This window comes from Ahaetulla prasina, chromosome 15 (genome assembly GCF_028640845.1).
Source record: "Ahaetulla prasina isolate Xishuangbanna chromosome 15, ASM2864084v1, whole genome shotgun sequence".
Taxonomy (NCBI): domain Eukaryota; kingdom Metazoa; phylum Chordata; class Lepidosauria; order Squamata; family Colubridae; genus Ahaetulla; species Ahaetulla prasina.
The window spans coordinates 5541127-5568423 of record NC_080553.1 but is presented as its reverse complement, the minus strand read 5'-3'; the positions used below and the strand labels follow the sequence as shown (position 1 = coordinate 5568423).

At 42.3% G+C, this 27297-nt stretch overlaps 1 protein-coding gene across 4 annotated transcripts in view; it reads right to left on the bottom strand.

The window, feature by feature from the left end:
* The window catches only part of GLT1D1 (glycosyltransferase 1 domain containing 1), a 51851-nt gene that overhangs the window by 16191 nt on the left and 8363 nt on the right, over positions 1-27297 (bottom strand). For 2 of the 4 annotated variants that reach the window (XM_058158322.1, XM_058158324.1), the window contains 6 exons: positions 21793-21844; positions 14318-14431; positions 14011-14047; positions 4845-4940; positions 3088-3137; positions 1836-1879 (listed from right to left, as the gene is read on the bottom strand). In XM_058158322.1, coding sequence (XP_058014305.1) covers positions 1836-1879; positions 3088-3137; positions 4845-4940; positions 14011-14047; positions 14318-14431; positions 21793-21844 — 393 coding nt within the window. The remainder of the gene's footprint in view (positions 1-1835; positions 1880-3087; positions 3138-4844; positions 4941-14010; positions 14048-14317; positions 14432-21792; positions 21845-27297) is intronic. The other 2 variants (XM_058158323.1, XM_058158325.1) reach the window with 1 other exon arrangement.

Below are 27297 nucleotides of genomic sequence, written 5' to 3'. Positions count from 1 at the left end.
CTTCTGGGAGCAATGTGTGATTGCAGCTGTTTCTTCCTTTTTAACTGCTAGTGGGGGTTTGAACTGATTGGGTGGGAGCTTGGCTGTGCTCTGATTGGATGTGGGGTTTTTTGTGCTCTGATTGGCTGGGGGTGTGTCCTGTGTTGGTGGGGGCTTGGTTGTGCTCAGTCTAGTCTGTGCTGCAGGGGATTTGAGCTGGTGAGCTGCATAGCTGTTGTTTGGCTTTGTGGTGGTGCTACATCTTCATAGTGGGTGTCAGTCTGCTGCATGAATGGATTGGAGGGGTTTGAAATGGCTAATGTTGCAGCTGCGGTCTGGCTTCTGGTCCTTGGTCGTGCTTCATGATCAGTGTGGGTTTGGGTCTGCTTTCTGGGTGGATGTGCGGTGGTGACATCCTGTGTGGACCTTGTGAGTGTGGGTCTGGTGTCATTCCTCGTGTTAGGGACTCGTTTGTCAATAAGGCGGGTTTCAAATGACAAATTATATATATATATATATATATATATATATATATATATGTATATATATATATATATATATATATATATATATATATATATATATATATATAAAATTTATTTATAGTTTAATTTCTATACCGCCCTTCTCCCGAAGGACTCAGGGCGGTTTACAGCCTTTTTAAAAACACAAATACATATATAAATGTAAGCTGTCTCCTGGAGAGATTCTAGCGGGCGTGTTCTGAAGCATGACATGGAATTTAGACCGTTTCTCCTGAGGCTGGACCACAAGGCCTCACCAAATGTCAAGTGCTGAAGCACAGAGCCAACCTATTTCAACAAGAACCGCTTAGTCAGGGTGTTATTGATTTCTCAGGGAAATTAAGAATAGGAGTCTTAAAGAGCAACTGGTCCCATGCTAGTGCAGCCTCACTTCGCCTGCCATCTTCTAGATACGTTGCAATGCGATTCCCAATTCCTAGAGGCAAGGGGAATATTAAATTTTAATCATACTTCTTTTCTCTGCCCGATGACGCGGGAGTCTAAACGCTGTTCTTTCTGACTCTTCGTAAGCCCAGTGTCAAATCGATGGGAGGTTCTTGATCGAGCGAAATCCAAAATGGATTCCCGTCTGTAAGGCTTTCTGCTCTCCCAGCATCAAACACGTTGATGGGAGATGCTGATGCTCTCCCATCAAACACGTTTGATGGATGGGATGAGCAGGCTAGCAGGCATGGGATCCCACATGTGGCTTCTTGTGCATAAGACGGGTTTCCCCCTTTCCGTGCCATTTCTTCAGGGAAGTTTTCATCGCTTCAGAGCCAGAAAGGTTGATCATATCTAACGCACATGATACCACAAGGCCTCTCTCTCAAATGCCAAGCGCCTGGGCAGCCAAAGTGTTGTAAACCATCCAGAATTGCTTTGGATAGATAGTGAGATGGGTGGGGAAGGAAAGGAGGGAGGGAGGGAGAAAGGGAGGAAGGAAGGAAGGAAAAAGAGAAAGAGGGAAGAGGGAGGAAGGGAGGAGAAAGGTGGCAGGAAGGGTGGGAGGGAGGGAAGAGAGGAGAGGAAGAAAGGGAGAGGGAGAGGAAGGAGAGGAGAGGGAAAAGAAAAGGAGAGGAGGAGGGAGGGAGGGAGGGAGGAAGGTGAGATGAGTTGGAAAAAAGGAAGGAAGAAAAATGGGAAGGTGGGAGGGAGGGACAGAGGGAGGGAGGGAGAATAGCATGAAGATTCCTGAGGCCCTCAAGGTTGTGCTTCCAAACCTCTGGAGGACAGTAGATTAGAGAAGGTTGGTGTAGGAAATTCAAGAAAATAAACAAAGATATCCTTCGGGGAGAAAAATAATCTCCTTATCATATTACAGCAACCTACCTGTTCACCTTCTCCTCGACTTCTTTTGCGAAGGTTGGATCAGCCTACAGCAGGAAAAAAGAAAAAAAAAGACGGCAACGCACAAATGATTGCACGCCAGGAAAACAAGCTCCAGATTGTAAAAATAAAATCACTGAAGTTGGAAGAAGTCATTAGCTCAGGGTAGGATGCCAAAATAAAGCATTAAAAAAAAATCTACTGTGCCAACATTCACGTCAGAGGAAATTAATCTAATGCTCTAATTTGAGGACATAAAACTTTGCTCTTTTATTCCTCCCCCACCCAAAAAAAACTTTCTCCTCCTTCCCATCAACCTACCTGCCCCTGACAAACAAAAGGATGCTCAGAAAGAGAGAAAATTGGAGGGGGGGGGGTTCAGATGTGTAACATCCTGGCAGCTCCCTCTGGCACTCCCAACAACTCATTTGGGAGGAAACTTGACGCAAATAAAAATTGACAAGCGGATTGCCTGAAGTCTCAACTAAGCAGGGAGGCATCGGAAGCCAGAAAAAGGGGGAAAAAATAAAATAAAATACGTTTAGATTATGTACCTTTCCACAATCTTCTCTTCCACATCAGTTCACTTTCAAATCTCACAGTGAACCAGAGTGGAAAGAAAAAATTAATAGGGGGAAATGCGTGCTGTAGCCAAATACAGGGAAGCGGTAAGACAAGGATTCAACGTTGAAATGAAAGTGGTGTTTTATCAAGGCAACATAATAAAACAGGAAACGGGGCATCTTAGAGAGCCTGTCTGGTCTAGCGGTTAAGGTGCTGGCTTAGAAACCAGGTGACTGGGAGTTCTAGTCCTACCAGGAGCACGAAAACGGATTGGGTAACTTTGGGCCAATCACCAGGAGATTGTGAGTTCTAGTTCCACCTTAGGCACGAAAACCAGTTGGGTGACTTTGGGCCAATCACCAGAAGAGTTCTAGTCCCACTTTAGGCATGAAAGTCAACCTTGGGCCAGTCTCTCTCTCTCCTAGCGTAGCCTATATCACTAGATTGTTGTTGGGGAAAATAAGAGGAGGATATGTTGAATATGTTTGCTGCCTTGAGCAATTTGTAAAATAATAAAGGTGGGGTACAACCAACTAAGTAAAATAAAAGAAAATAAATCTTATGCAAAGAATTGGCGCTCTGGAAAAAGCTTAATGCTGGGAAAGATGGAAGGAAAGAGACGGAAAGGACAACCAGGAGCATGTAGAGTGGAGTTAATGATAGTGGCGATGGGGGCATGGAAAGAACTTACAGCAGGTCCAACAATGAGCAGGTGTACCCTGGAATCTCCCCGATGCCACTCTGTCAAGTGAACAGGAGAAAATTCAAGTTAGACTAAAATTAATGTGAGACAAAAACAAGGTAACATGGACTAACAATTGTTCTGACCTAGGCTTCCCCAGCAGCACGAAGCCGAGTTCTCACCCCAATAAACCCCTTTTATTTAACTTACAGTGAATTCCTCTCCAGCAAAGTATTTCCTCTCCCACAGTCTTTCAAGACAGTTCACAATTACTGACCTTTATCAGGCTTGGAGAGTGGCCAGGCCGATATCTTTCAGATGCCACAATACTTGGGCAGGGAATGCAGGAATGAACTAATTGTCTCTTACAAACTCCATTCCCCCTTTGCTCCTCTTTTATTCCCTCTGGGAGGGGCCCTTCATCATCCACCTGTGGCCTTACTCCCAAGTCAACCTTTGTTCTTTAGCTGTTCTCTTCGTCTAGCAACTCTGCGCATGCGCACACTGGGAACAGGCTCCAGCTGTTCATCTGCATCACTGATCTCTGACTCCAAAGGCAGCTGATAACTGGCATACGGCCCTGGGCCCCTCTCTGCCTCCAACGCAGAGCCCTCATCAGAGCCTTCCCCAGACTCCAGGACTGGCCCATGTTCCTCCCCAACCTCCTCACTGTCCGAATCTACTGCCAGATCTGCTGGTAGTTCATAACAACTGGTGGCAGAATCTGCCTTGATGGTGCTGGGTAAAAGAATTTCATTATTTTAGTCCAGCCGAGATGGGAAGATACCGGAGATGCCTACAGAAACATTGGACCCAAATGGTGGAAGATTATGTGTCTGAGAAGGAACATTTCTGAACATTTCAACCAGCTGTTGGTTAGCTCTTAGCTTCCCCCAGCATCTGAAGTCCGAGTAATTCCTCAGCTAATTCTCCCATGGCCAACCAATTAAGAGTTATACCTACTTTGATTAGTAAACCATTTGCTACACCAACGTAGCGTCAATCTAAATATGAAGGGCCCTGTTTTCTGGCTATATTGATACCTATAATGGCATATATTTTTCTCAGTTGCCCTGTATGTTTAATTTTGTACTATCCTATAACTCTTTAATTGTTTTATGAGTGTTTGGTGTCCAGAATCATTTGCTTGAGATGGACAGCTCCAGGAACCGAATAAACGAAAGAATGAACCTGGATAATTCAGATTATCTGGCGAGCAAATGGACCATTCAACCAATGAAATTAATTTTAATTTAATGTGATCAATTAAGAGATAGGCCAAGGATGATAGTTGGTGCCCCGTCCTCTCCTGAGTTGTCCCTTCAACACAATGGCCAGATGTTCACTCTTACATAAAATCATTTATTAACCAAGAATCCTGTGTGTTCTCAGTCCTCAAAGAAAAGTGGCCAAAATTATTATTTTTTTAATCAATCAATTAAAATTTATTTTGCTGCCCAGCTCACTGATACAGTGCTTCTGAGAGGCTCTTAGTTCCATAGCACCAAGTGAGACTGGAAAAAGGCAAATTCCCCTCCCCAAATGTTCTTATGAACCACGCGCGCATACACACAGTAATTAGAAAAGAATAGAAGTTAGAAAACCCAAACTCTGGTCAAATGGACACAACAGCTGTATTCATCACATTCCAGGCCCCCCCACCGCCTCCTCAAATTATGCCTCCCAGGCATCCAAAAAGTTGACCATTGGTGGGGGGTCATCCGTGCCAAATGTATGGTTAAGAAGTTGGATGGGAAAATGTTGACCTGAAAAAGCATCCAGTAAATAAAGTGGATCTTTGACTCTCCTTAGTCCACAGATCAGCACGAAGAGGTATACATTCTGGTCGTCTTGGGCAATCCCTGTAGAGAAAGGATGATTGAAACTTCTTAAGTTACAAAGGATCAGAAAATTAAAAAGGGTCAAGAACCCATCAAGTCAACAAACCAACCATTTGGGAATTTGAAGTTGTTGATTCCAACCCAACACTTTCCCTCTTATTAGCAGCTATAGTGGTGCAGTGGTTAAAATACAGTATTGCAGGCTAACTTGGCCGGCTGCCAGCAGTTCAATTTCGATGGGCTCAAGGTTGACTCGGCCTTCTATTCTTCTGAAGTCAGTAAAATGAGGACCCAGATTGTTGGGGGCAATAGGCTGACTCTGTAAACCACTTAGAGGGCTATAATGCACTGTGAAGCGGTATGTAAGTCTAAGGGCTATTGCTATTGCCGTCCCTCCCTCCCTTCCCTTGCAAAGGTGCACAGTGGTTAGAATGCAGGATTGCAGGCTAACTCTGCCAATTACCAGCAGTTCAATTCCAATCGGCTCAAGGTTGACTCGGTTTCTATCCTTCTACCCTTCTGAGGTCAGTAAAATGAGGACCCAGATTATTGGAGGTAACAGATTGTTGACTTTGTAAACTGCTTAGAGAGAGCTGCAAGGCACTGTGAAGCGGTATACAAGTCTAAATGCTAGTGCTCCTTTTCTCCTTCCTTCTTTCCTTCCTTCCTTCCCTCCCTCTCTCCCTCCCTCCCTCCATGATGGCATAGTGGTCAGAATGCAGTATTGCAGGCTAATTGTGCCGACTGCCAGCGTTCAATCCTGACCAACTCAAGGTTGACTTAACTTTCTGTTCTTCCAAGGTGGGTAAAATGAGGACCCAGATTGTTGGGGACCATAGGCTGATTCTGTAAACCACTTAGGGAGGGGCTGTAAAGCACTGTGAAGCAGTACGTTAGTCCAAGTGCTATTGCTAAGTGCTATTCATCAATCTACTGAAACTAGTTTTTTCATGTTCTCTCTCTATTTCCATTGCTTTTCAAAACAATCTTTAGCTAAACTTCTAGGGCTGGAAGGGACCTTTTACTACCAGTTCTGTGGGTGTGGCTTATTTTGTGGGCATGACTTGATGGTCGTGTAACTGGGTGGGCATGGCTTGATGGTCATGTGACTGGGCGTGCGTAGCTGGGTAATCATGTGAATGGGTAGGTGTGGCCAACTTGATGTCACTCACGTCAAAAGTTAGGGTGCCTGGCCTCTCCTGGCCTCAAAGGTCTCAACGAGATACAATTTCCCTGTCTATTTATTTAGTATTACTGAACATCCAAAATATACGAATAAATCCTATGTATATATGCCATATGTGTACATACATATTACATAGCATAGATAATATCCATTATCTACTATATATATATATACTGTATGTACACACACACACCTCTTCTAAAACTATACACATTCAACCTCACTTACTACATTTGGAAAAACACACCCAGAGTCCACTTTCTGCCACACATTTAACTATAACTTCTGTACATTTTAGAACATTATAAACACTTCAGATGTTCTTCCCTAACTTGCACATGACTGTTAGAGCCAGGAGAGATCATGGATTGAGTAAAATGTGGTGAAACTCACTTAACAATGCTCTTGCTTAGCAACCAAAATGCAGCAGGTAGCAGCAGCCACGATGGGCCATCCCAGAACTCCCAGGGAGTTTCCCTGGGCAGCTTTTGCCGCGGCAAGCAGCGGCGGCAGAGGCAGCAGCAGCAGGACGTCCCAGCTCCAAAGGACTTTTCCTGCCCGGCGGCAGTGGTGGCAGTAGATAATGTGGCTAAGGCAGTAGCGGCGGTGGTGGTGGTAGCGGCAGAGAGGCGTCCTGGGAACTTTTCCTGCGTGGCTTTTGTCGCAGCAGGTAGCAGCAGCCAGGATGGGCCATCCCGGGACTCCCAGGGAGTTTTCCTGGGCGGCTTTTGTTGCGGCAGGCAGCCGCAGTGGCAGGGCATCCTGGCTCCCGGGGACTTTTCCTGCCTGGTGGTGGCGGCAGTAGAGGTAGCGGTGGTGGTAACGGTGGTAGTAATGGTGGCACTGACAGCGGGGCATCCCGGAGGCAGCGGCGGTGGCGGTAGCGGCAGCGGGGGGCATCCCGGGAACTTTTCCTGCGCGGCTTTTGTCGCAGCAAGTAGCAGCAGCCACGACAGGCCGTCCTGGAACTCCCAGTGAGTTTTCCTGGGCGGCTTTTGCCGTGGCAGGCATCAACGGCAGGCAAGCATGGCAGGGCCGCAGGGAAGGAAATAGGCTGCTAGCTGCCTTTCCGATGTCCAGGCCCCCCCCGACATGCTTGCCTGCCTTCCACACGCCCTTCCCGGCAGTCCCATGGGAGGCCCGCTTGCCTGCCTTCCTCCCTCACCACTGCCTCTTTGTTCGGCTGCTTACCTTCCTGGGCGGCTGGTCCAGCGTCAGAGTTTTTGGCCGCTGCTGGAAAGCCGCTTTCTCCACCATGTTCTTTGCACATGTACATCCCATTGGACTTGCAAGGCAATGGGATGCATGTGCGTGAGGAATATGGTGGCAACGAACATGGCAGCCGGGGCGAGGGACCGGTGACCAGTTTGGGGGCGTGGCCAGCCAGCTATTACTACCGGTTCTGCGAGTGACTAAATTTTTTTACTATTGGTTCTCACTATACTACTCCCCCAAAAAGATGGTGTTATTAGCTAGTTTTAGAAAATAAACTTTTCCCAAAACGTTTCCACAGTTTTGCCCAATACTGTACATTGGTCTGGAGATTCCCACAGACACATGACTGAATTTGCCAAACGGTTTTTGCCAAAAACAGTTACTCCCAGTTTTCGGCAAAACCCCTCCCATACCAATCAATGGGTTCGCACTTACAACCACCATGTTCACGTCATGACTGTGACACTCACACTCACGGCTGCTGTATTTGCTTTATGATGTTCACTTAACGACTGCCACAAACGGGGGGGAAAAACCCGACGTACCCCGACATAAAATCATCAGTGATCATGCGTTATAACAGCTGGAGCTCTATACAGCTGTAACTCGAGGACTGCGGAACATCTGAAGGTTACAAAAAACGAGGCCGGCAGAGTCCAGCAGCTTTATTAATGTCTCCATACACAGTAGATACTACAAATAATTCAGGGGATATTTTTAAATATTTTTTACAGAAAGAACTGAACTGGAAAAGATCTGACCATCCTCTCTGTTTTTATGGTCTCTCTCTCCTTGCAGTGACCTTTTAAAAAAGAAAAAAAAAGAAAAGTTTCTTTGGCTGTTTCCTCTGTCCACCACTTCATTTTTTTATATAAAAAAAAAATCCCTGCAATCTCTTTCAACCTAAAACCAGCTCCGCCAATGCCGTCTGTTTATCTCTCCTAAATATCACCGGTGGGGGCCCAGAGTCCAGGCTTGCAATATTGCTTTTCAGAAATTAAAACCCAAGCCGGAGAGAAAGAGAGAGAGGGAGGGAGAGAAGGAGAAGAGAGGGAGAGAGGAAGAAGAGAGAGAGAAAGAGGAGAAAGGAGAGAGAAAAGGAGAGAGATAGAAGAGAGAAAGAGAGGAGAAAGAGAGAGAGAGGAGAGAGAAAGAACGAGAGAGTGAGTAAAGGAGACAGAGAGAGAGAGAGAGAAAGAGGGAGAGGAGAGAAGGAGAAGAGAGGAGAGAGGAAGAAGAGAGAGAGAAAGAGGAGAAAGGAGAGAGAAAAGGAGAGAGATAGAAGAGAGAAAGAGAGGAGAAAGAGAGAGAGAGGAGAGAGAAAGAACGAGAGAGTGAGTAAAGGAGACAGAGAGAGAGAGAGAGAGAAAGAGAAAGAGGGAGAGGGAGAGAGAGAGGTTCTGCTTTTCTGTAGAATTTGCAACCGCCTCATTAAGCTTCAGTCGGAACCAGGCAACACTAGAAAGCAGCAGACGACTAAAAGGCGAGCAAGAGAAAACGTGAAAAGAGGGGGAAAAAAGAAAAGAAAAAAAAACCCCAGTCCAAATAGCTCAATTACCAAACTGGAGCTGAAAAGAAAAGAAGGGTTGGAAGAAGAAGGAAAAAATAAAACCAGACTCATAATCAAAATATCCTTAGTACGCTATAAAGCACAGAGCCATCCTGCTTGATAGTAAAGACGCCAAAATTACCCTTAATGCAATTTTAATATTCCACGGAGGTCTAAACCATTTCCAATTTTAACCTACGTTGATTTTTCCTTTTTCTTCCCCTTCTGTAGAGGTAACTTGTTAACTGTATTCACAGCAGGGAAAAGCTGCAGTTTTCAAAAAAAAATGAGCAGTTCTTTGCGGCGGCCTGACCTTTCCTTATTTTTTCCCTTTGTCATCCTTCACAAATGCATAGCAACGCAACTGTGAGAATTTCAAAGCTGACAACCCTCCCCTTCCCGTCTCTTGAAAATATGCTCAGCAAAAACAGGTGCTCCTTGACTTACGACCGCAACGGAGCCCAAAACTTTCTGCTGCTAAGGGAGACATTTGTGAAATGAAGTTTGCGCCAGGGGTGAAATCTAGTTACCTTCCCAACCAGTTCGGAAGTGCATGTTGTCGTGTCCCACTCCTCCGCTGACGGCCGGGTCAGGGAAATCCGAATCAGGTTTGCCTCTGCAGCTCTGCCCAAAGTCCTAGCAAAGTCCTCAGAGCAGGCAGGAGACCAGTAAGTGACTTCAGCAAGATAAGTTCGACTTTGCCTGACTCAGAGACTGCCAGAAAGCAGATCCTTTATATAGGCCATGGGGTGTGGCTCCATGACTCAGCACTTATCCAGGCCTGCCCCTCCCTTCCTTCTGTTGCCTCCGCCTATCCAGTCTTCTGATGCGAGGGTCACTCCAATCAGCAGCTGTTGGGAATAAACCTTCCTCAGGCTCACATGCTGTGGAGGAGGGGGAGGGGTCTAGCTGCTCCGTTTGCCTGGGCATGGAGCCAGGGCTGGGGCCGGGGGGTGCTCCCTCCTCTGCAGCCTGCTTGGGCATGGAGCCAGGGCTGGGACCGGGAGGTGCCCCCTCCTCTTCAGCTTGTCTGGGCATGGAGCCAGGACTGGGGCCGGGAGGCATACATTCCTCCGTGTTCGGGAGCAGATAAGAAGGCCCCGGCTGCTGTGAGAGCGGACAAGACACAACACATGTGCTATGTGCACGTGGACCCTCTGCTCATGCACAAACCCTTCTGTGCATGCTCAGAGGGTAAAAAAACAGGAAGTAATGATGACCGGGTGGTTGGGCGGAGCCTTGCGCCACCATCACTACCGGTTCTCCAAACCATCGGCCGCCATTGCTACTGGTTCGGCCAACCAGTCCAAACCGGGGAGCATTTCATCCCTGGTTTGCCCCGTTTTATGACCTGTCTTGACACTGTTGTTAAGCGAATCCCTGCAGCGGTGAAGTTACTAACCCCATCATTAAGTGAATCTGGCTCCCCTCTGTCCCCGTTAGAAGGTCACAAGAGGGGCTCAGGTGAACCTCGGGACGGTGCCAATCATCGTAAATCGGAGTCATTGGAATTTTGACCCCGGGGAGGCTGCAACGGTCGTTAAATGTGGAAAACGGTCACAAGTCCCTTTTTCCAGTGCCATTTGTAACTTGGGACGGTCACTAAACGAACTGTGGTAAGTCAAGGACAGCAGAGATAGGCAAACTTGGAGGGATCAATTTGAAATATTTTGTTTGTTCCACCCAAGGTGACGGGGTGGTACCCGTGGACTACAATTCCCATCAGCCTGGAAGGGGATGTCAGAAGCTGCAGCTGATTGATAGGTCATGTTGTAGTGATGTAACAGTAACTGTTGTGTCCCACTCCTCCGCTGACGGCCGGGTCAGGGAAATCCGAATCAGGCTTGCCTCTGCAGCTCTGCCCAAAGTCCTAGCAAAGTCCTCAGAGCAGGCAGGAGACCAGAAAGTGACTTCAGCAAGATAAGTTCGACTTTGCCTGACTCAGAGACTGCCAGAAAGCAGATCCTTTATATAGGCCATGGGGTGTGGCTCCATGACTCAGCACTCATTAAGGCCTGCCCCTCCCTTCCTTCTGTTGCCTCCGCCTATCCAGTCTTCTGATGCGAGGGTCACTCCAATCAGCAGCTGTTGGAAATAAACTTTCCTCAGGCTCACATGCTGTGGAGGAGGGGGGGGGGTCTAGCTGCTCCGTTTGCCTGGGCATGGAGCCAGGGCTGGGGCCGGGGGGTGCTCCCTCCTCTGCAGCCTGCTTGGGCATGGAGCCAGGGCTGGGACCGGGAGGTGCCCCCTCCTCTTCAGCTTGTCTGGGCATGGAGCCAGGACTGGGGCCGGGAGGCATACATTCCTCCGTGTTCGGGAGCAGATAAGAAGGCCCCGGCTGCTGTGAGAGCGGACAAGACACAACACATGTGCTATGTGCACGTGGACCCTCTGCTCATGCACAAACCCTTCTGTGCATGCTCAGAGGGTAAAAAAACAGGAAGTAATGATGACTGGGTGGTTGGGCGGAGCCTTGCGCCACCATCACTACCAGTTCTCCAAACCATCGGCCGCCATCGCTACTGGTTCGGCCAACCAGTCCAAACCGGGGAGCATTTCATCCCTGGTTTGCCCCGTTTTATGACCTGTCTTGACACTGTTGTTAAGCGAATCCCTGCAGCGGTGAAGTTACTAATCCCGTCATTAAGTGAATCTGGCTCCCCTCTGTCCCCGTTAGAAGGTCACAAGAGGGGATCAGGTGAACCCTGGGACGGTGCCAATCATCGTAAATCGGAGTCATTGGAATTTTGACCCCGAGGAGGCTGTTAAGTGTGGGAAACGGTCACAAGTCCCTTTTTCCATTGCCATTTGTAACTTGGGACGGTCACTAAACGAACTGTGGTAAGTCAAGGACAGCAGAGATAGGCAAACTTGGAGGGATCAATTTGAAATATTTTGTTTGTTCCACCCAAGGTGACGGGGTGGTACCCGTGGACTACAATTCCCATCAGCCTGGAAGGGGATGTCAGAAGCTGCAGCTGATTGATAGGTCATGTTGTAGTGATGTAACAGTAACTGTTGTGTCCCACTCCTCCGCTGACGGCCGGGTCAGGGAAATCCGAATCAGGCTTGCCTCTGCAGCTCTGCCCAAAGTCCTAGCAAAGTCCTCAGAGCAGGCAGGAGACCAGTAAGTGACTTCAGCAAGATAAGTTCGACTTTGCCTGACTCAGAGACTGCCAGAAAGCAGATCCTTTATATAGGCCATGGGGTGTGGCTCCATGACTCAGCACTCATTAAGGCCTGCCTCCTTCCTTCTGTTGCCTCCGCCTATCCAGTCTTCTGATGCGAGGGTCACTCCAATCAGCAGCTGTTGGAAATAAACCTTCCTCAGGCTCACATGCTGTGGAGGAGGGGGAGGGGTCTAGCTGCTCCGTTTGCCTGGGCATGGAGCCAGGGCTGGGGCCGGGGGGTGCTCCCTCCTCTGCAGCCTGCTTGGGCATGGAGCCAGGGCTGGGACCGGGAGATGCCCCCTCCTCAGCCTGTCTGGGCATGGAGCCAGGGCTGGGGCCGGGAGGACATTCTTCAGCGTTCGGAAGCAGATAAGCAGACCCCGGCTGCGGTGAGAGCGGGCAAGACACAACAGTAACAGAGTTGGAAGGGACCTTGAAGGTCATCTAGTCTAACCCCTTGCTCACTCAGGAGACCTGTATTAGGGATTCGAACTGCCGAACCGCCTAGCTTTCTGATCAAAAATCTCAGTGAATTAGCCACCGAGCCACCAAGTCAGGTAGGAGACCTTTTTATCAGATTTCTCTTGGATATAAATGTGGATTTTTCTAGTATTGGTTGCAGGGTCCTGTTAAGCTTTGAACGTCGTAAGACGTCCTCAGCTTATGATCTCCATTGAGATACAAATGTCTCATGGCTAAGAGATGTGGTCATTAAGTGAGGCCCCCTCCCTGCTTTTATGACCTTTTGGCCGTGGTGGGTAAGTCAATTGTGAGGCCGTTAAGCAAATCATGGGGTTGTTTGGAAGGTCGCCCATGGCGATCACGCGACCACCCCCACTGGATGCTGCAACCCTCAAAATGCACATGGCCAAATCACGATCACACAACTGAGGATGCTGTGATGGTTGTAAGTGCGAGGACCTGGTTGTTCAGGATTTTTTTCAGTGCCATCATCATAACTTTCGATGGTTGCTAAACGAATGATTGTAAGTGGAGGATTCCCTGCATTATGAATGATAGGAACTTTCTGGGAAACATGCAAATTATTTATTTTTCTTTTTTCTTTCTTTTCTTTCTTTCTTCCTCCCTCCCTCCCTCCTTTCTTTGTTTCTTTCTTCTCTCTCTTTCCTTCCTTCCTTCTGTTTCTTTTTCTTTGTTCTCTTTCTTTCCTTCTTTTCCTCCCTCTCTCCCTCTTTCCTCTTTCCTTTCCCTTCCTTCTTCCTTCCTTTCATGCTTTCTTACTTTTTCCTTTCCCTTTTCCCTCCCTCCCTTCGTTTCTTTCTTCTCTCTCTTTCCTTCCTTCCTTCTGTTTCTTTTTCTTTGTTCTCTTTCTTTCCTTCTTTTCCTCCCTCTCTCCCTCTTTCCTCTTTCCTTTCCCTTCCTTCTTCCTTCCTTTCATGCTTTCTTACTTTTTCCTTTCCCTTTTCCCTCCCTCCCTTCGTTTCTTTCTTCTCACTCTCTTTCCTTTCCTCCCTCCCTCCCTTTCTTTTCTTTCTTTCTTTTTCTTTCCTTTTTTCCTTTCTTCTCTCTCTCTCTCTCTCTCACACACACACACACACATGGAGAGAGGATTCTGAAGACTGAATTCAGGCCTCAGTGCAATTATTCCACTGAATCTCCCTGCTGCTGGTCTTGAGAACACTGCCAATCCTAAAAACCAAGCTGTGCCTACTACTTCCATTTCAAAAATCCCAACAGAAGCCTATTTATTCCTGATTTCTGATCAATCCCTACGACGGGTGACCTTCTGCTTATATCTACACTCCTCTCACCGTTTGTGACCCGTCCATCACAAGTCACCAATGTTCTCACCACAATGTTTTGGGGGGGGGGGGGTTTAAAACTTAAAGTGAGTTTATTTATTTAATTTTTTGGGGGTGGAGAGCAGGTGGTTGGTTCTCATTTGGAAGAAAGACAGAAATAGGAAACAAGTCTCCAGGGGGCGGACAGAGGATTTTGAAAACTACTGACCTTGAGCCTGGACACAGATTTTGTTCCTGGTTTGAGGCTTTGCAAATTAATAATAATAAAAAAAACAAACAAAAAAGACAGGGAAAGCAAGTTAATCACTGTAACCAAATGGGCAAGGCAATCTTTTGCAAAACAGTTCACATTTCAGAGATTGCTATTTATTTATTTTTTTGCATTTATATCCCGCCCTTCTCCGAAGACTCAGGGTGGCTTACATTGTGTTAAGCAATAGTCTTCATCCTATTTGTATATTTATATACAAAGTCAACTTATTGCCTCCAACAATCTGGGTCCTCATTTTACCTACCTTATAAAGGATGGAAGGCTGAGTCAACCTTGGGCCTGGTGGGACTTGAACCTGCAGTAATTGCAGGCAGCTGCTGTTAATAACAGACTGCATTAGCAGTCTGAGCCACAGAGTCTAAATGTGTGCAGAGAGGTAAACAAAAACAAAAATAAAGAAACACGATTCTTTTGTTGCTCCGCTCACTTCATCAGGATCCTTTGGCCCCCCAAGTCGCCCCTCTTAAAAGGAAGGTATCATCTATATAAAATCCCTCCATTCAGGCAGTTGGAAAATAATTAGACACAAGTACACTTTGGAAAGTGCATATAGTCAAGGCGATGGTTTCCCAGTTGCAATGTATGGCTGGAAAAGTTGGACCATAAGGAAGGCTGAGCGCCAAAGATTCCAGGCCTTTGAACTCTGGTGCTGGAGAAGACTCCTGCGAGTCCCTTGGACTGCAAGGTGATCCAACCGGTCAGTCCTAGAGGAGATCAACCCTGACTGCTCTCTAGAAGGTTAGATCCTGAAGAGGAAACTCAAATGCTTTGGCCACCTAATGAGAAGGAAGGACTCCCTGGAGAAGAGCCTAATGCTGGGAAAGATGGAGGGCAAAAGAAGAAAGGGATGGCAGCGAACGAGGTGGCTGGATAGAGTCACTGAAGCAGTTGGCGTGATCTTAAATGGTCTCTGGGGGATGGTAGAGGACAAGAAGGCTTGGAGGAACGTTGTCCATGGGGTTGCGATGGGTCAGACACGACTTTGCAACTAACAACAACAATAGACTTTGGAAAAAGTTCTGAGAAGAGCAACTAAGATGATCAAAGGCCTGGAGACTAAACCATATGAAGAACGGCTGCAGGATTTGGGTCTGTCTAGTCTAAAGAAAAGAAGAATTAGGGGCAACATGACAGCAGTATTCCAGTATTTGAGGGGCTGCCCCAAAGAAGAGGGGGGTCAAATTATTGTCCAAAACACCTAAAGGCAGAACAAGAAACAACGGATGGAAACTAACCAAAGAGAGAAGCAACCTGGAATTAAGGAGAAACTTCCTAACAGTGAGGACAATCAACCAGTGGAACAGCTTGCCACCAGAAATTGTGGGCGCTTCATCACTGGAGGTTTTTAAGAAGAGACTAAATAGTTAATTGTCTCAAATGGTTTCAGGGTGCTGGACCAGAAGACCTCCAAGGTCCCTTTCAGCTCATTCTATTCTAAGTAGCAGGACCATTTCCCGTAAAGGCCCGCCAATTTTTGATATGGATTGATCGATCAATATGCAAGACACAACCATTATTCAGGATCCTCCTCGTGAAATTATTCTATTTTTTTTTTTAAAAAAAAATTGGTTCTCTTCTTTTCATTTTGGATCCTGCAGGCCATCTTAGAAACATACAGGTAATTGAGCCCCAGGTAATTTCTGTTGCCGAGTCCTTTGTTAAGTGAGATTTGCCCCATTTTATGACCTTTCTTGCCACTATTGTTAAATGAATCACTGTAGTCTTCTAGTCCAATCCCCTGCTTAGGCAGGAAATCCAGAACCATTTCAGACAAATGGTTATCCAAGGGTATTAGGGTTTCCTGCCTAAGCAGGGGGTTGGACTAGAAGACCTCCAAGGTCCCTTCCAACTCTGTTATTCTATTTTGTTACTAACCGTATTAGTAACACGGTTAAGTGAATCAGGGTTCCCCATTGACTTTGCTTGTCAGAAAGTTGCAAAAAGGGACCACATGATTTGGGGACACAGCAACCGTCATAAATACGAGTCAGTTGCCAAGTAAAAAATAATTGCCACCAACCTGCCTTCCATTGAGGACCTGTATACTGCACGAATCAAGAAGAGGGCCGTGAAAATATTTGCAGATCCCTCGCATCCTGGACATAAACTGTTTCAACTCCTACCCTCAAAACGACGCTATAGAGCACTGCACACCAGAACAACTAGACACAAGAACAGTTTTTCCCCGAAGGCCATCACTCTGCTAAACAAATAATTCCCTCAACACTGTCAGACTATGGGGGAGAGACTTCCGGTTTGGCACCGTAGGTGATGGCGGTGATCTTTACGATCACCAACCTCTGGATTATGTGGAATCGCTAGGACAGCTTAAATCTGCTGTCCAGCGGTTCGGAAAACCCCTTCTTCGGGAGAAGGAGAAGGTGGTGAGCTGAGGGCAGAGGTTGAATTTCCCTAAAGCCCCTGAGAAAAAAGGGGTTTGAAGGGTTAAGTTCCCTCCAGTAACCCGAAGTGCTCCAGATCCGAGGATTCTTCTGCTTTGGCGGAACCAATCACCACGACCAAACGCCGAGATTTATTTTGGACAATAAAGGATTATACCGGACAGAACGAAAGTGGGAGAACTTTATGCAAGTAGCCAAGCCGATTCCCCGATACTTTGTAACAAGCTTGAAAACAGTAAAAAAATGGAGGCGAATTGTTAACAAGTTAACGAGTGGAAAGCGAAAGTGATACTTTCAGCGTTTGTCTGCAGTTGGTAATTTGCATGTTACTTGCTGCTTTTACTCTTTAACTCTTTGCTGCCTGCTGATAGAATCTAGGGGAGATTTTTAAATACTGCTTTAAAAGACTGTTTTTTAGAGGTTAAGAAGATTTAAAGTGAATATTAAGTTGGAAATAAATAAATATATAATTTTATAGAAGATGGCAGCCAAACAATTAAAGTCTACTGTAACAAAGAGCTCTGGAACTTTATCAGCTGGTGCCTCTCCAGCTCATACAGCAGAGACTAGAACATTGAATTTAGAGGCGTTACAAGAGAACTTAAAAGGCTTTATAGAAGAAAAATTTAAAGTAATAACTGATGAGATGTCTGAAATGAAAGAGCAGATATCAGAAATTCAAGTGGGAAATAAAGAAGTTAAAGAAGGATTTGTAATGGCAGTACAAGTTTGGCAACGAATGTGATTTTATTGGAAGAGGAGGTTGAAGAAATTAAGCAACATAATTTAAAATTAGAAAATAAAATGGATGAATTTCAAAGTAAAATGGAAAAACAGAGGATGAAATAGTTTTGATACAATATAGAAATATGGAATTTGCTCTTAGAATTCGAGGTTTGAAAGAAAATAAGGAAGAGAATTTAAGGAAATTTTTCTGAAGTATTTGCTGAGATATTAGCAGCTCGTCCAGCAGATGTGGCTTATCAAATTGATAAAATATATCGTGAATTCTTGGATAGCAAGGCAAAAAGTTGCCAAGGGATGTTGTTATTTATTTTACAAACAGAACAGTGAGAAATCAGATTTTGCAAGCTTCATATAAGGGGAGAAGATTCAGATTGCTGGTCAAGATATTTTGATATTAAAGGAAATTCCACCAAAATGTTAAGGGCTAGGAAGGAATTTGCCTTCCTGGTGAATGAACTTAAAAACATCAGATTGAATATAGATGGGATATTCCAACTGGTATAATAGTATATTATGCAGGAAAGTACATCGTTTCAATACGGTTGGAAAAGCAAGAGAATTTTATGTTGAGGTATTAAAAGTTGGAAGTCTTCCCCATTGGAAGCTAGAAGAAGGAGGCTGAAGTGAAGGAAAGAGAAGTGAAGCAGGTACAAGAACAGATTGTGATGGAAGAAGATTTATTACAAGTGTTGGAAATACCTACGACGGGTTTAGATTCAAAAGAACAAAGGCTGATAAGAGCTGCTGCTAAACGCAAGGAACAAGAGATGAAGGCACAACAACAACTGGCAACTACTACAACGGAAACAGTGGAGGAGCAAGGCCTAAAGTAAAATGTGATCTGCGGCTGGTGTTCTAAAAGTTTCCTTCGGCCGATAATGGCAATTAAACTATTATCTTGGAATGTTAATGGCCTGAATTCACCGCAGAAGAGAAGGAAAGTATTTCATTATTTGAAACAATTTAAAAATGACATTACCTGTTTACAAGAAACACATATTAGATCTTGCTAAATGTTGGAGATGCGATTGTGAAGATGCTACTTATTACCATATATGGTGGTCTTGTAAAAAAGTTAAAGCATTTTGGATTAAAGTTTGGTGGATCATGCAGAATATTTTGAAAAAGAAGATTAAGTTTACTCCGCAGTTCTTTCTACTAGGAAAGTAGACTATGGACTATACAGCTATAGAGACTAAATTGATTTTGAACTTAATAACAGTCGCAAGACTTTTGATTGCTCAGTATTGGAAGAAAGAAGAATTACCTACAATCGAAGAATGGACACTCAAAGTATCAAATCTGGCAGAGATGGCAAAAATCTCCGCTTACTTGAAAGACTATACACTAGAAAAATATATTTTAGAATGGAAAATGTGGATTGATTATATTCAAAATAAGTATCAGATAAAAAAATATCGAATAGCATATGAGTAAATTTAGGAAATATTTTGTATTAGATATATTTTTGAAGGAGAGGGGAATTGAGAGTGTGACTAAGTGTGGTGTGACTAGAGATTATAATTTAGGAATTATTTTGGATTATGATTGTTAGTTTTGATACCCTGCATTTTGTTCTGGGAAGTCGGGGTGGGGGGGTGGGGGGTAAGGGGGAGGGGAATTGGGGGGGGTTTGGTAGAGATGGAGTGATGGTTAATGTACAGGGATTATTGAAGAAATATAATTAATGTAGGGTCGGGTCTGCATAGTTACCATTTTAGAACGGTGAGGAGGGAGAAAAGAGAGAGTAGGAGGTAGGAAAGAGGAGAAGAGGAAGGAAGAGGGATAGTAGAGGGAGAAGGAAGGTGTAGGGTGGAGGGAGGAGAGGAGGTAGATAAGAGAAGGAGAGGAAGGTTTGGAAAGTAAAAGAAGGTAGAAGAGGGAAGAGTGTTAAAAAGGGTGGTGGTGACTGGGCAAGCCCGACTAATTGTATATAACTGTACATTGGATGAATTATTTGATATGATTGTAAAAATAAAACTTTTTATAAAAAAAAAAAAAAAACACTGTCAGACTATTTACTGAATCTGTACTACTATTAATCGTTTCATAGTTCCCATCACCAATCTCTTTCCACTTATTGTATGACTATAACTTGTTGCTGGCAATCCTTATGATTTATATCGATATATTGACCATCAATTGTGTTGTAAATGTTGTACCTTGATGAACGTATCTTTTCTTTTATGTACACTGACAGCATATGCACCAAGACAAATTCCTTGTGTGTCCAATCACACTTGGCCAATAAAATTCTATTCTATTCTATAAAGTGTCTGAATTTTGATCGTGTGACCATCAGATGCTCCAATGGTGCTAAGTGTGGAAAATGGTTCTACATCCCCTTTTTCAGTGTTGTAACTTTGGACAGTCATTAAAGGAATGATTGTAAGTCAAGGATTTACCTGTTTTTCCTGTTCCTTTTGGGTCGTTTTGGGCTTTGATCCTATGCATGCCATTCAGAAATATATTTAAGGAAAGGAAGGAATAAATAAAGATCTCAATGCTGGCTTTAAAAAATTGGGCAGTCTAAAGACACAGCCAAGAAGGTGAAGCTGCCTAGATTTCTGGTTAAAATTATCCCTTTCAAAAAGCAGCTTGTCAGGTGACATCAGAAGCTAATCAGAGCCAGCAGACCTCAATGAGCTTCAATCAATATTTGCGGTAAGCAGCAATCAATTTCTGTAACTTGATACAATTATCAGGTTTTTAGCAAAGCAGATTTTTAAGGGAGAGAGAAAAAGAGAGCAAGAAAGAGGGAGAAAGAGAGCGGGAGAGAGAGAGAGGGGGGAGAGAGAAAGAAAGGGAAGAGAGAGAGAAGAGAAAGAGACAGAGAAAGATTTAGAGAGAAAGAGAGAATGAAGGAGAGAGACAAGAGACAGAGAAGGAGAGGAAAGAAAGAAAGAGAATGAGAGAGAGAGAAAGAGACAGAAAGTTTTAGAGAGAAAGAGAATGAAAGAGAGAGAGACAGAGAAGGAGAGGAGAGAAAGAAAGAGAATGAGAGAGAGAGAGAAAGAGACAGAGAAAGTTTTAGAGAGAAAGAGAGAATGAAAGAGAGAGACAAGAGACAGAGAAGGAGAGGAAAGAAAGAAAGAGAATGAGAGAGAGAGAAAGAGAGAGAAAGAGACAGAGAAAGTTTTAGAGAAAGAGAGAATGAAAGAGAGAGAGACAAGAGACAGAGAAGGAGAGGAGAGAAAGTAAGAGAATGAGAGAGAGAGAGAAAGAAAGAGTAAGAGAAAGAAAGAGACAGAAAGAGAGAGAGAATGAGAGAGAGAGAGAGAAAGAGATAGTCATTCTCCAGCACCATTTTTGTACCATTTATTAGACTTATTTGTCTTCCTGGGCAAATGACAACCCCCCACTATCATCATTACGGAGGTTTAAAAAAAATCGAAAGGAAGAAAAAAAGAAACAAGAAGACTTAATGAAGGCCACCATTTGCAGAGACGGAGGGGGAAAAAGAAGCTTGGCCACAAAAGAGGTTTTATTTGTTTTCAAGGCAGAGAATCATAGCAGAAGAAGGCACTTATCTAGAGTACTTCTTTTTGAAGGTATCAAAATAAATTAGAGCCCTGTCTGTGATTGCTATCGAATACGGTATTTACACAAAAAGCCATTCTCCTCCAGTCTCCAGCATTGCTGAACCAAATCTGTCTTTTTATGTTAGGCCTGCAAAATACCGCTTTCAAGCCAGACACGAGCTTAAATTAGCTCCCCCCCCCCCAGCCTCAAGCCTTGTGTTTCTAGCTTCATTCAGGTTGCAAATCCAGTTCCCAGCGGCTCTTGACCTTGGTTTGCCAATGCACAGGTAACCCAATAAAGTTAGCAGGCCTCTTGCACCCACCCGTTTCTAAAAAGCATACTTTGGAATTGGAGATGTTTGACTGTTGTTGCAATCTGAACTCTGCAAGGTTGGGACATTGATTTGTGAGGCAAGGGAGGTACAACTGCTGAGAGTCATTGGGTGCGTGTGTACAGATGCGAGCACAAAAATGAAGAAGAAGAAGAAGAAGAAGAAGAAGAAGAAGAAGAAGAAGAAGAAGAAGAAGAAGAAGAAGAAGAAGAAGAAGAAGAAGAAGAAGAAGAAGAAGAAGGGAGGAGGAGGAGGAAGGGGAAGAAATAGTGTCTGATCAATTTCTTTCTTTTCACATGAATGTCAATCTGTTGTTACCTTTGAAGGTCCCCAATGAGGAGGAGAAAGAAGAGAAGCAGGCAGAAGGGAGGAGAAAGGGTGTTCCCCACTCATGTTTATGCTGGTGTTAATGGAGAAGAAAAGGAGGAGGAGGAGGAGAAAGAGTCTTTTCATTGACAATGAGGAGGAAGATCAAGAGGAGGAAGAGATGCAGCTTCAAAGCTGATCAATTTCTGTCTTTTCACAAGAATGTTTTTACTACTGAAGGTCCCAGAGGAGGAGGAGAAGGATTGGCATGACTTAAACCAGATGAGCAAAATCATTGCAGAAGAACTTCAAGCTCAAAACCAAAAAAGGTTCAAAGGCAAGGGGGAGCAAATTAAAAAAAGAGAAAGAGACACAAAATAAAAACTTTGTCTATCCCCAAGCCTCACCTACCCAATATGTTGCAGCTGCTTCTTTCATGGCTTCAGTGAAGGACACAGCAAACCTAGAGACATGGAGAAGAAAATACTTCTGAATGTGATGGACTCAAAAGCACAATCTAACCGAAGATCTTTCTATTCACAGCAAATGGGATCTTTTTTAGCAATTGTGGTCTCATCCAGAGTGGTTCCCTTTGACAAAATGGGCTCTGAATCTTAGGATTCCATCACCCAAGTGTCTAGAGTTGAGAACTTTCCAAGATGAAGTCTTGAAGAAGATTGATTTATCAATCCTCTGCTCCAGCCTAAGCAAGGTCCAAACACTCTATGGAGATGCTGAATCATCCAGATCACGGTTGTCTCAAAGGTGCTTTTCCGAAAAGGCAACTGGATTTTCTTGGTTTCGCTTCTCATCCAAGAACTGAAGAAGCTTCTTGGATGAGAAGTGAAATGCTTACAAACACTGTACACAACATTAGCACAAAAAAAAGAAAGGTGGAATTGCAATATATGTCGAAGGCTGAATAAAATCAAAATTAATATATTCGGATGAAGAGGGCAGAATATTAACATTAGAATTAGAATTGGATCACAAACAAATCTTACTCACGGCAATATAAGCTCCAAATAAAAATCAGCATGAATATTTCCAAAAGGTACTTAATAAAATAGTGGATCTGTATTATGAAAACATTTGTTTGATTGGAGACTTTAACGCAATAGTTGAAGTTGAGAAAGATTATAAAAGTAGTAAAAAGAAGAAAAAGAAGAAAAATACACTACCAAAATCATTTTTCAATATGACATCAGAACTAAATCTCCAAGAGAGAGACACACAAGATAGATAAACAATATACATTTTATTCATATCCACATCAATCTTGGTCCAGGATTGATATGACGATACCTGAATTATAAAATGAGATAGAAGAAATTGAAATTGGAATTAATGATTGGGCAGATCACAATCCAATAACAATAAAATGGAAAGGCCAAAAACAGAAAAAAAGTTGGACGATGAACCAAAACCTATGTAATGACAAAGAATACAGACTGACGTTAGAGAAGGAGCTGACACTATTTTTTCAGATCAATAAAAAAGAATACACCTCGATACAAAACTTATGGGATACCACAAAAGCTAATTGCATATAACTCTAGGAAAAAATAGAATTTGATTTACAGAAAGATCCACAAAATAAAAGGATAAAAGAAAAATGGAACATTCTAAAACATAAGATTAATTTGATAACACAAAAAGAATTAGCACAGAAGATTAGGTTGGTAAAACAAAATTATTCTGAAAACACAAATAAAACTGGCCGATGGTTAGCGTATAAATTAAAAAAAGCAAAAGGAAAAATACATCAACTGCAGGATGAAAGCGGAACAGTACGGTATAGACGGGAAGAAAAAAAGAAAATAATACAAAACTTCTTTTCAAAGTTATATAACCAGGAATAGATAGCAGAAGATAAAAGTCAAACAATACATAGAGGCAACAAAAAAGAATAAAATTACAGAAGAACAAAAAGAAATGCTAAATAGACCGATAACCGCAATAGAATTGGAAGCAGGATTGAAAAAACAAAAAACCAATAAATCACCAGGGCTGAATGGGTTGCCGATAGAGCTATACAAAAATATGAAAGAGTCGCTACAATGGATAATATTGGAGATTTTTAATGAGGCATTGGAGGAGGCTAAGATACCGACAACCTGGACGGAAGCAATCATTCCCAAAGAAGACACTGATTCGCAACAAATTCAAAATTACAGACCAATATCTTTACTAAACACGGACTATAAAACATTCACAACGATAACAGCAGAGAGGACTTAAAAAATCTTTTTTTTTTCATTGAAAGAGTTTTAAAAAAACAAAAACATTTCCCCCCCTTTTTTTCCCCCTCCCTCCCAAAAAACCCCCTCCCCACCCACCCCCGGGTCAATCACAAGGTATTGTTATACATAAACCAAACATAGAGTAAAATTTTCCCTTTTAATCCAATTAACCTCATCCAAATCTTTTCATCTCCCAATCCACTCCCCATTACATAAAATAATACTTCCTAATTATTCAAAGGCAATCTGATATTTCTTAATCTGATATCTGTTTTGTAGATAATCAATCCAAGAAGATTGAAGAAGAAGAAGATAAAGTTCCTGCCGCAATTTTTCCTTTTGGGAATTATAACGGATTGTACAGGGATTGAGACTAAACTGATTCTGAATTTAATAACAGCAGCAAGACTGTTGATTGGACAATACTGGAAGAAAGAAGAGGTACCTACAATAGAAGAATGGATATTGAAAGTCATTAATTTGGCTGAGACGGCTAAAATCTCAGCTTTTTTAAAAGACAATACGCAGGAAAGATATTTAATTGAATGGAAAAAATCTTGAATAAATATACATCCAGATCAGAATGGATTCCTAACAGGACAACAGTTAAAAAATAACATGAGGATCATAATGAACACCCTGGAATACTATGAAGTCTACTGAAAAACAAGTGTTTTTCCTTGATGCCCAGAAGGCATTTGATATTGGAAATTTATCACAACACAAATGAACTATATGGAATTCGGGATAAAATTTGAAAAAATGTTGGAAAATATATACACAAAACAAACAGCCAGAGTAATTATGAACGATGAATGATAGAAAAAGTTGATATAACTGAATGAGTTAGACAAGAGTGCCCACTTTCTCCACTTCTATTCATTTTATCATTAGAAACATTATTGACAAAAATCAGAGAAGATCAGGAGATAAAAGGTTTAAAAACCAAGAAGGAAGAATACAAGGTTCAAGCCTTCGCTGATAATATGGTATTTATTCTGGAAGACCCATTAGAAACTGGCCCCAAACTGATCCAAACAATAGAAGAATTTGGTGAAGTAGTGGGACTTAATATTAATAAAAATAAATCTAAATTAATAACCAAAAATCTTACCAAAAGTGAAAAAAATGAATTGGAAGATAAAACTGAAATGAACATAACCAAGAAAATAAAATATTTAGGGATTTGGCTTACAGCCAAGTGCTCTTCAATTAAGGAGGATAATTATGATAAAACATTAAACAATATTAAAAAAGATCTGGATAAATGGAAAAATCTACAAATTTCATTATTGGGCAGGATTGCTATGGTTAAAATGAATATTTTGCCAAAAAATGTATTTCTGTTCCAAGTTACTCCAATAAAATTAGGGAAAACATTTTTTGAAGAGTTGAATAAACTAGTTACCAAATTTATATGGCAAGAGAAAAAACCTAGGATTAAACTAAAATTATTGCAAGATACGAAAGATAAAGGGGGTTTGGCATTATCAGAGTGGGAAATATATTACCAAGCATCAATTCTAACATGGTTAAAAGACTGGATGGAACTGAAAAACAAAAGAATTTTAGCAATAGAAGGCCATGATTTGCAAATGGGGTGGCATGCATTCCTTTGGGATGAAAAATACAAAACACATAAATACTTTCAAACACATGTAATCAGGAATGCACTGCTACAGATTTGGAAAAAAATAAAACAAAAATCCAATGTGGCTGTCCCCAACAGAAATAATGAAACACCCAAATTTATTGGATGTAGATAAGATAGTTAGATATGAAAAATTGGTAAATAAACAGGGAAATTTGAGAACAAAACACGAATTGGAAAAAGAGGTAGGTAGGGAGATAGAATGGTGGACATACACACAAATACAATCAAGATGTACTGAGGATAAAAAACTATACGAAATACAAAAAGAGCAGCAAGAATTGGATAAAATTGTACATGGAACAGAGATAAAATTAATCAGTAAAATATATAAATATGTATTGCGATATAAAATGGAAGATGAGGTGGTTAAAGAAACAATGATCAAATGGGCAAAAAAATTTGGATACAATATAGAATTGGAAAAATGGGAAAAAATGTGGGGAACAAATATAAAAATGACAATGTCTGCGGCATTTAAAGAAAACCACCGGCAAGACTTGCTAAGATGTACCCGAACAGCTCTACAATATGCTGGAAGTGTAAAAAAGTATATGGAACGTATTACCATTTATGGTGGACATGTCCAGCTGCCAAAAAATTCTAGGCCAAAATCAGAAAATGGCTGGAAGAAATAAATGACCAACACATAGACTGGAAACCAGAGATCTTTCTGCTGGGAATATTGAATAGGAAATATAATAAAAAAATAAGATATCTAATCTTACACATAATAACAGCCGCTAAAATAGCTTACGCACAGAACTGGAAAAATGAGACTATACCATCGGAGGTGGAAGTGATAAGGAAAATTCTGGACTGTGCTGAGATGGATAAATTAACAAAGGAAATAAAAGAAAAGGAAGATATTACATAGTGTGGAATAAATTGTATAATTGAATAGAAATTAGAATAGAATTTTATTGGCCAAGTGTGATTGGACACACAAGGAATTTGTCTTGGTGCAGATGCTCTCAGTGTACATAAAAGAAAAGATACGTTCATCAAGGTACAACATTTACAACACAATTGATGGTCAATATATCAGGTGAAAAGTTCATATACACACATACAAAAAAGGGTAGTGCACGAAAGAAAATGAATTGCTATAAGGATAGGTATTTATTTATTTATTTATTTATTTATTCATACTTTTATACCGCCCTATCTCCCTAGGGACTCAGGGCGGTGTACAGCCATATAAAAAACACATAAATATACAAAGTAAAACATTAATCTAAAAAACTTATTAAATAGGCCAAATATTTAAAATAGACATATAAATAATAAAACCCGGTTAAAATTTAGTTTTAAAAATTTTTTAAATATTAATAAAACCCCAAATTAAAATTTGACACTATTATGCCAGTCCCGCTTGAATAAATAGGTGTGTTTTGAGCTCACGACGGAAGTATGGTGGAATATGTACAGAAATAAGGGATAATGGGACAAAAAAATAAGATGTCTAATCTTACACATAATAACAGCTGCTAAAATAGCTTACGCACAGAACTGGAAAAATGAGACTATACCATCGGAGGTGGAAGTGATAAGGAAAATTCTGGACTGTGCTGAGATGGATAAATTAACAAAGGAAATAAAAGAAAAGGAAGATACGGAATATTACATAGTGTGGAATAAATTGTATAATTGGATAGAAATTAAAATGGTAAATGATGAAAAAGGTGAAAAGTTCATATACACACATACAAAAAAGGGTAGTGCACGAAAGAAAATGAATTGCTATAAGGATAGGTATGGTGGAATATATACAGAAATAAGGGATAATGGGACAAAAAAGATAATTAAAGGAAACGAGAGGGGGGGAAATGTAAATAATAAAGGAATACCGAAACAAAGCTAATATAAAGAAGGAGTATATGTTTTATGTTAGTGTTTGTTATGTCTTGTTGGTTTTTTTCTTTTGTAAAAAAATTATATATATGTATGTATGTATGTATGTATGTATGTATGTATGTATGTATAAAAAGAAATGCTTTCAAACAAAACACCCAGAAAGTC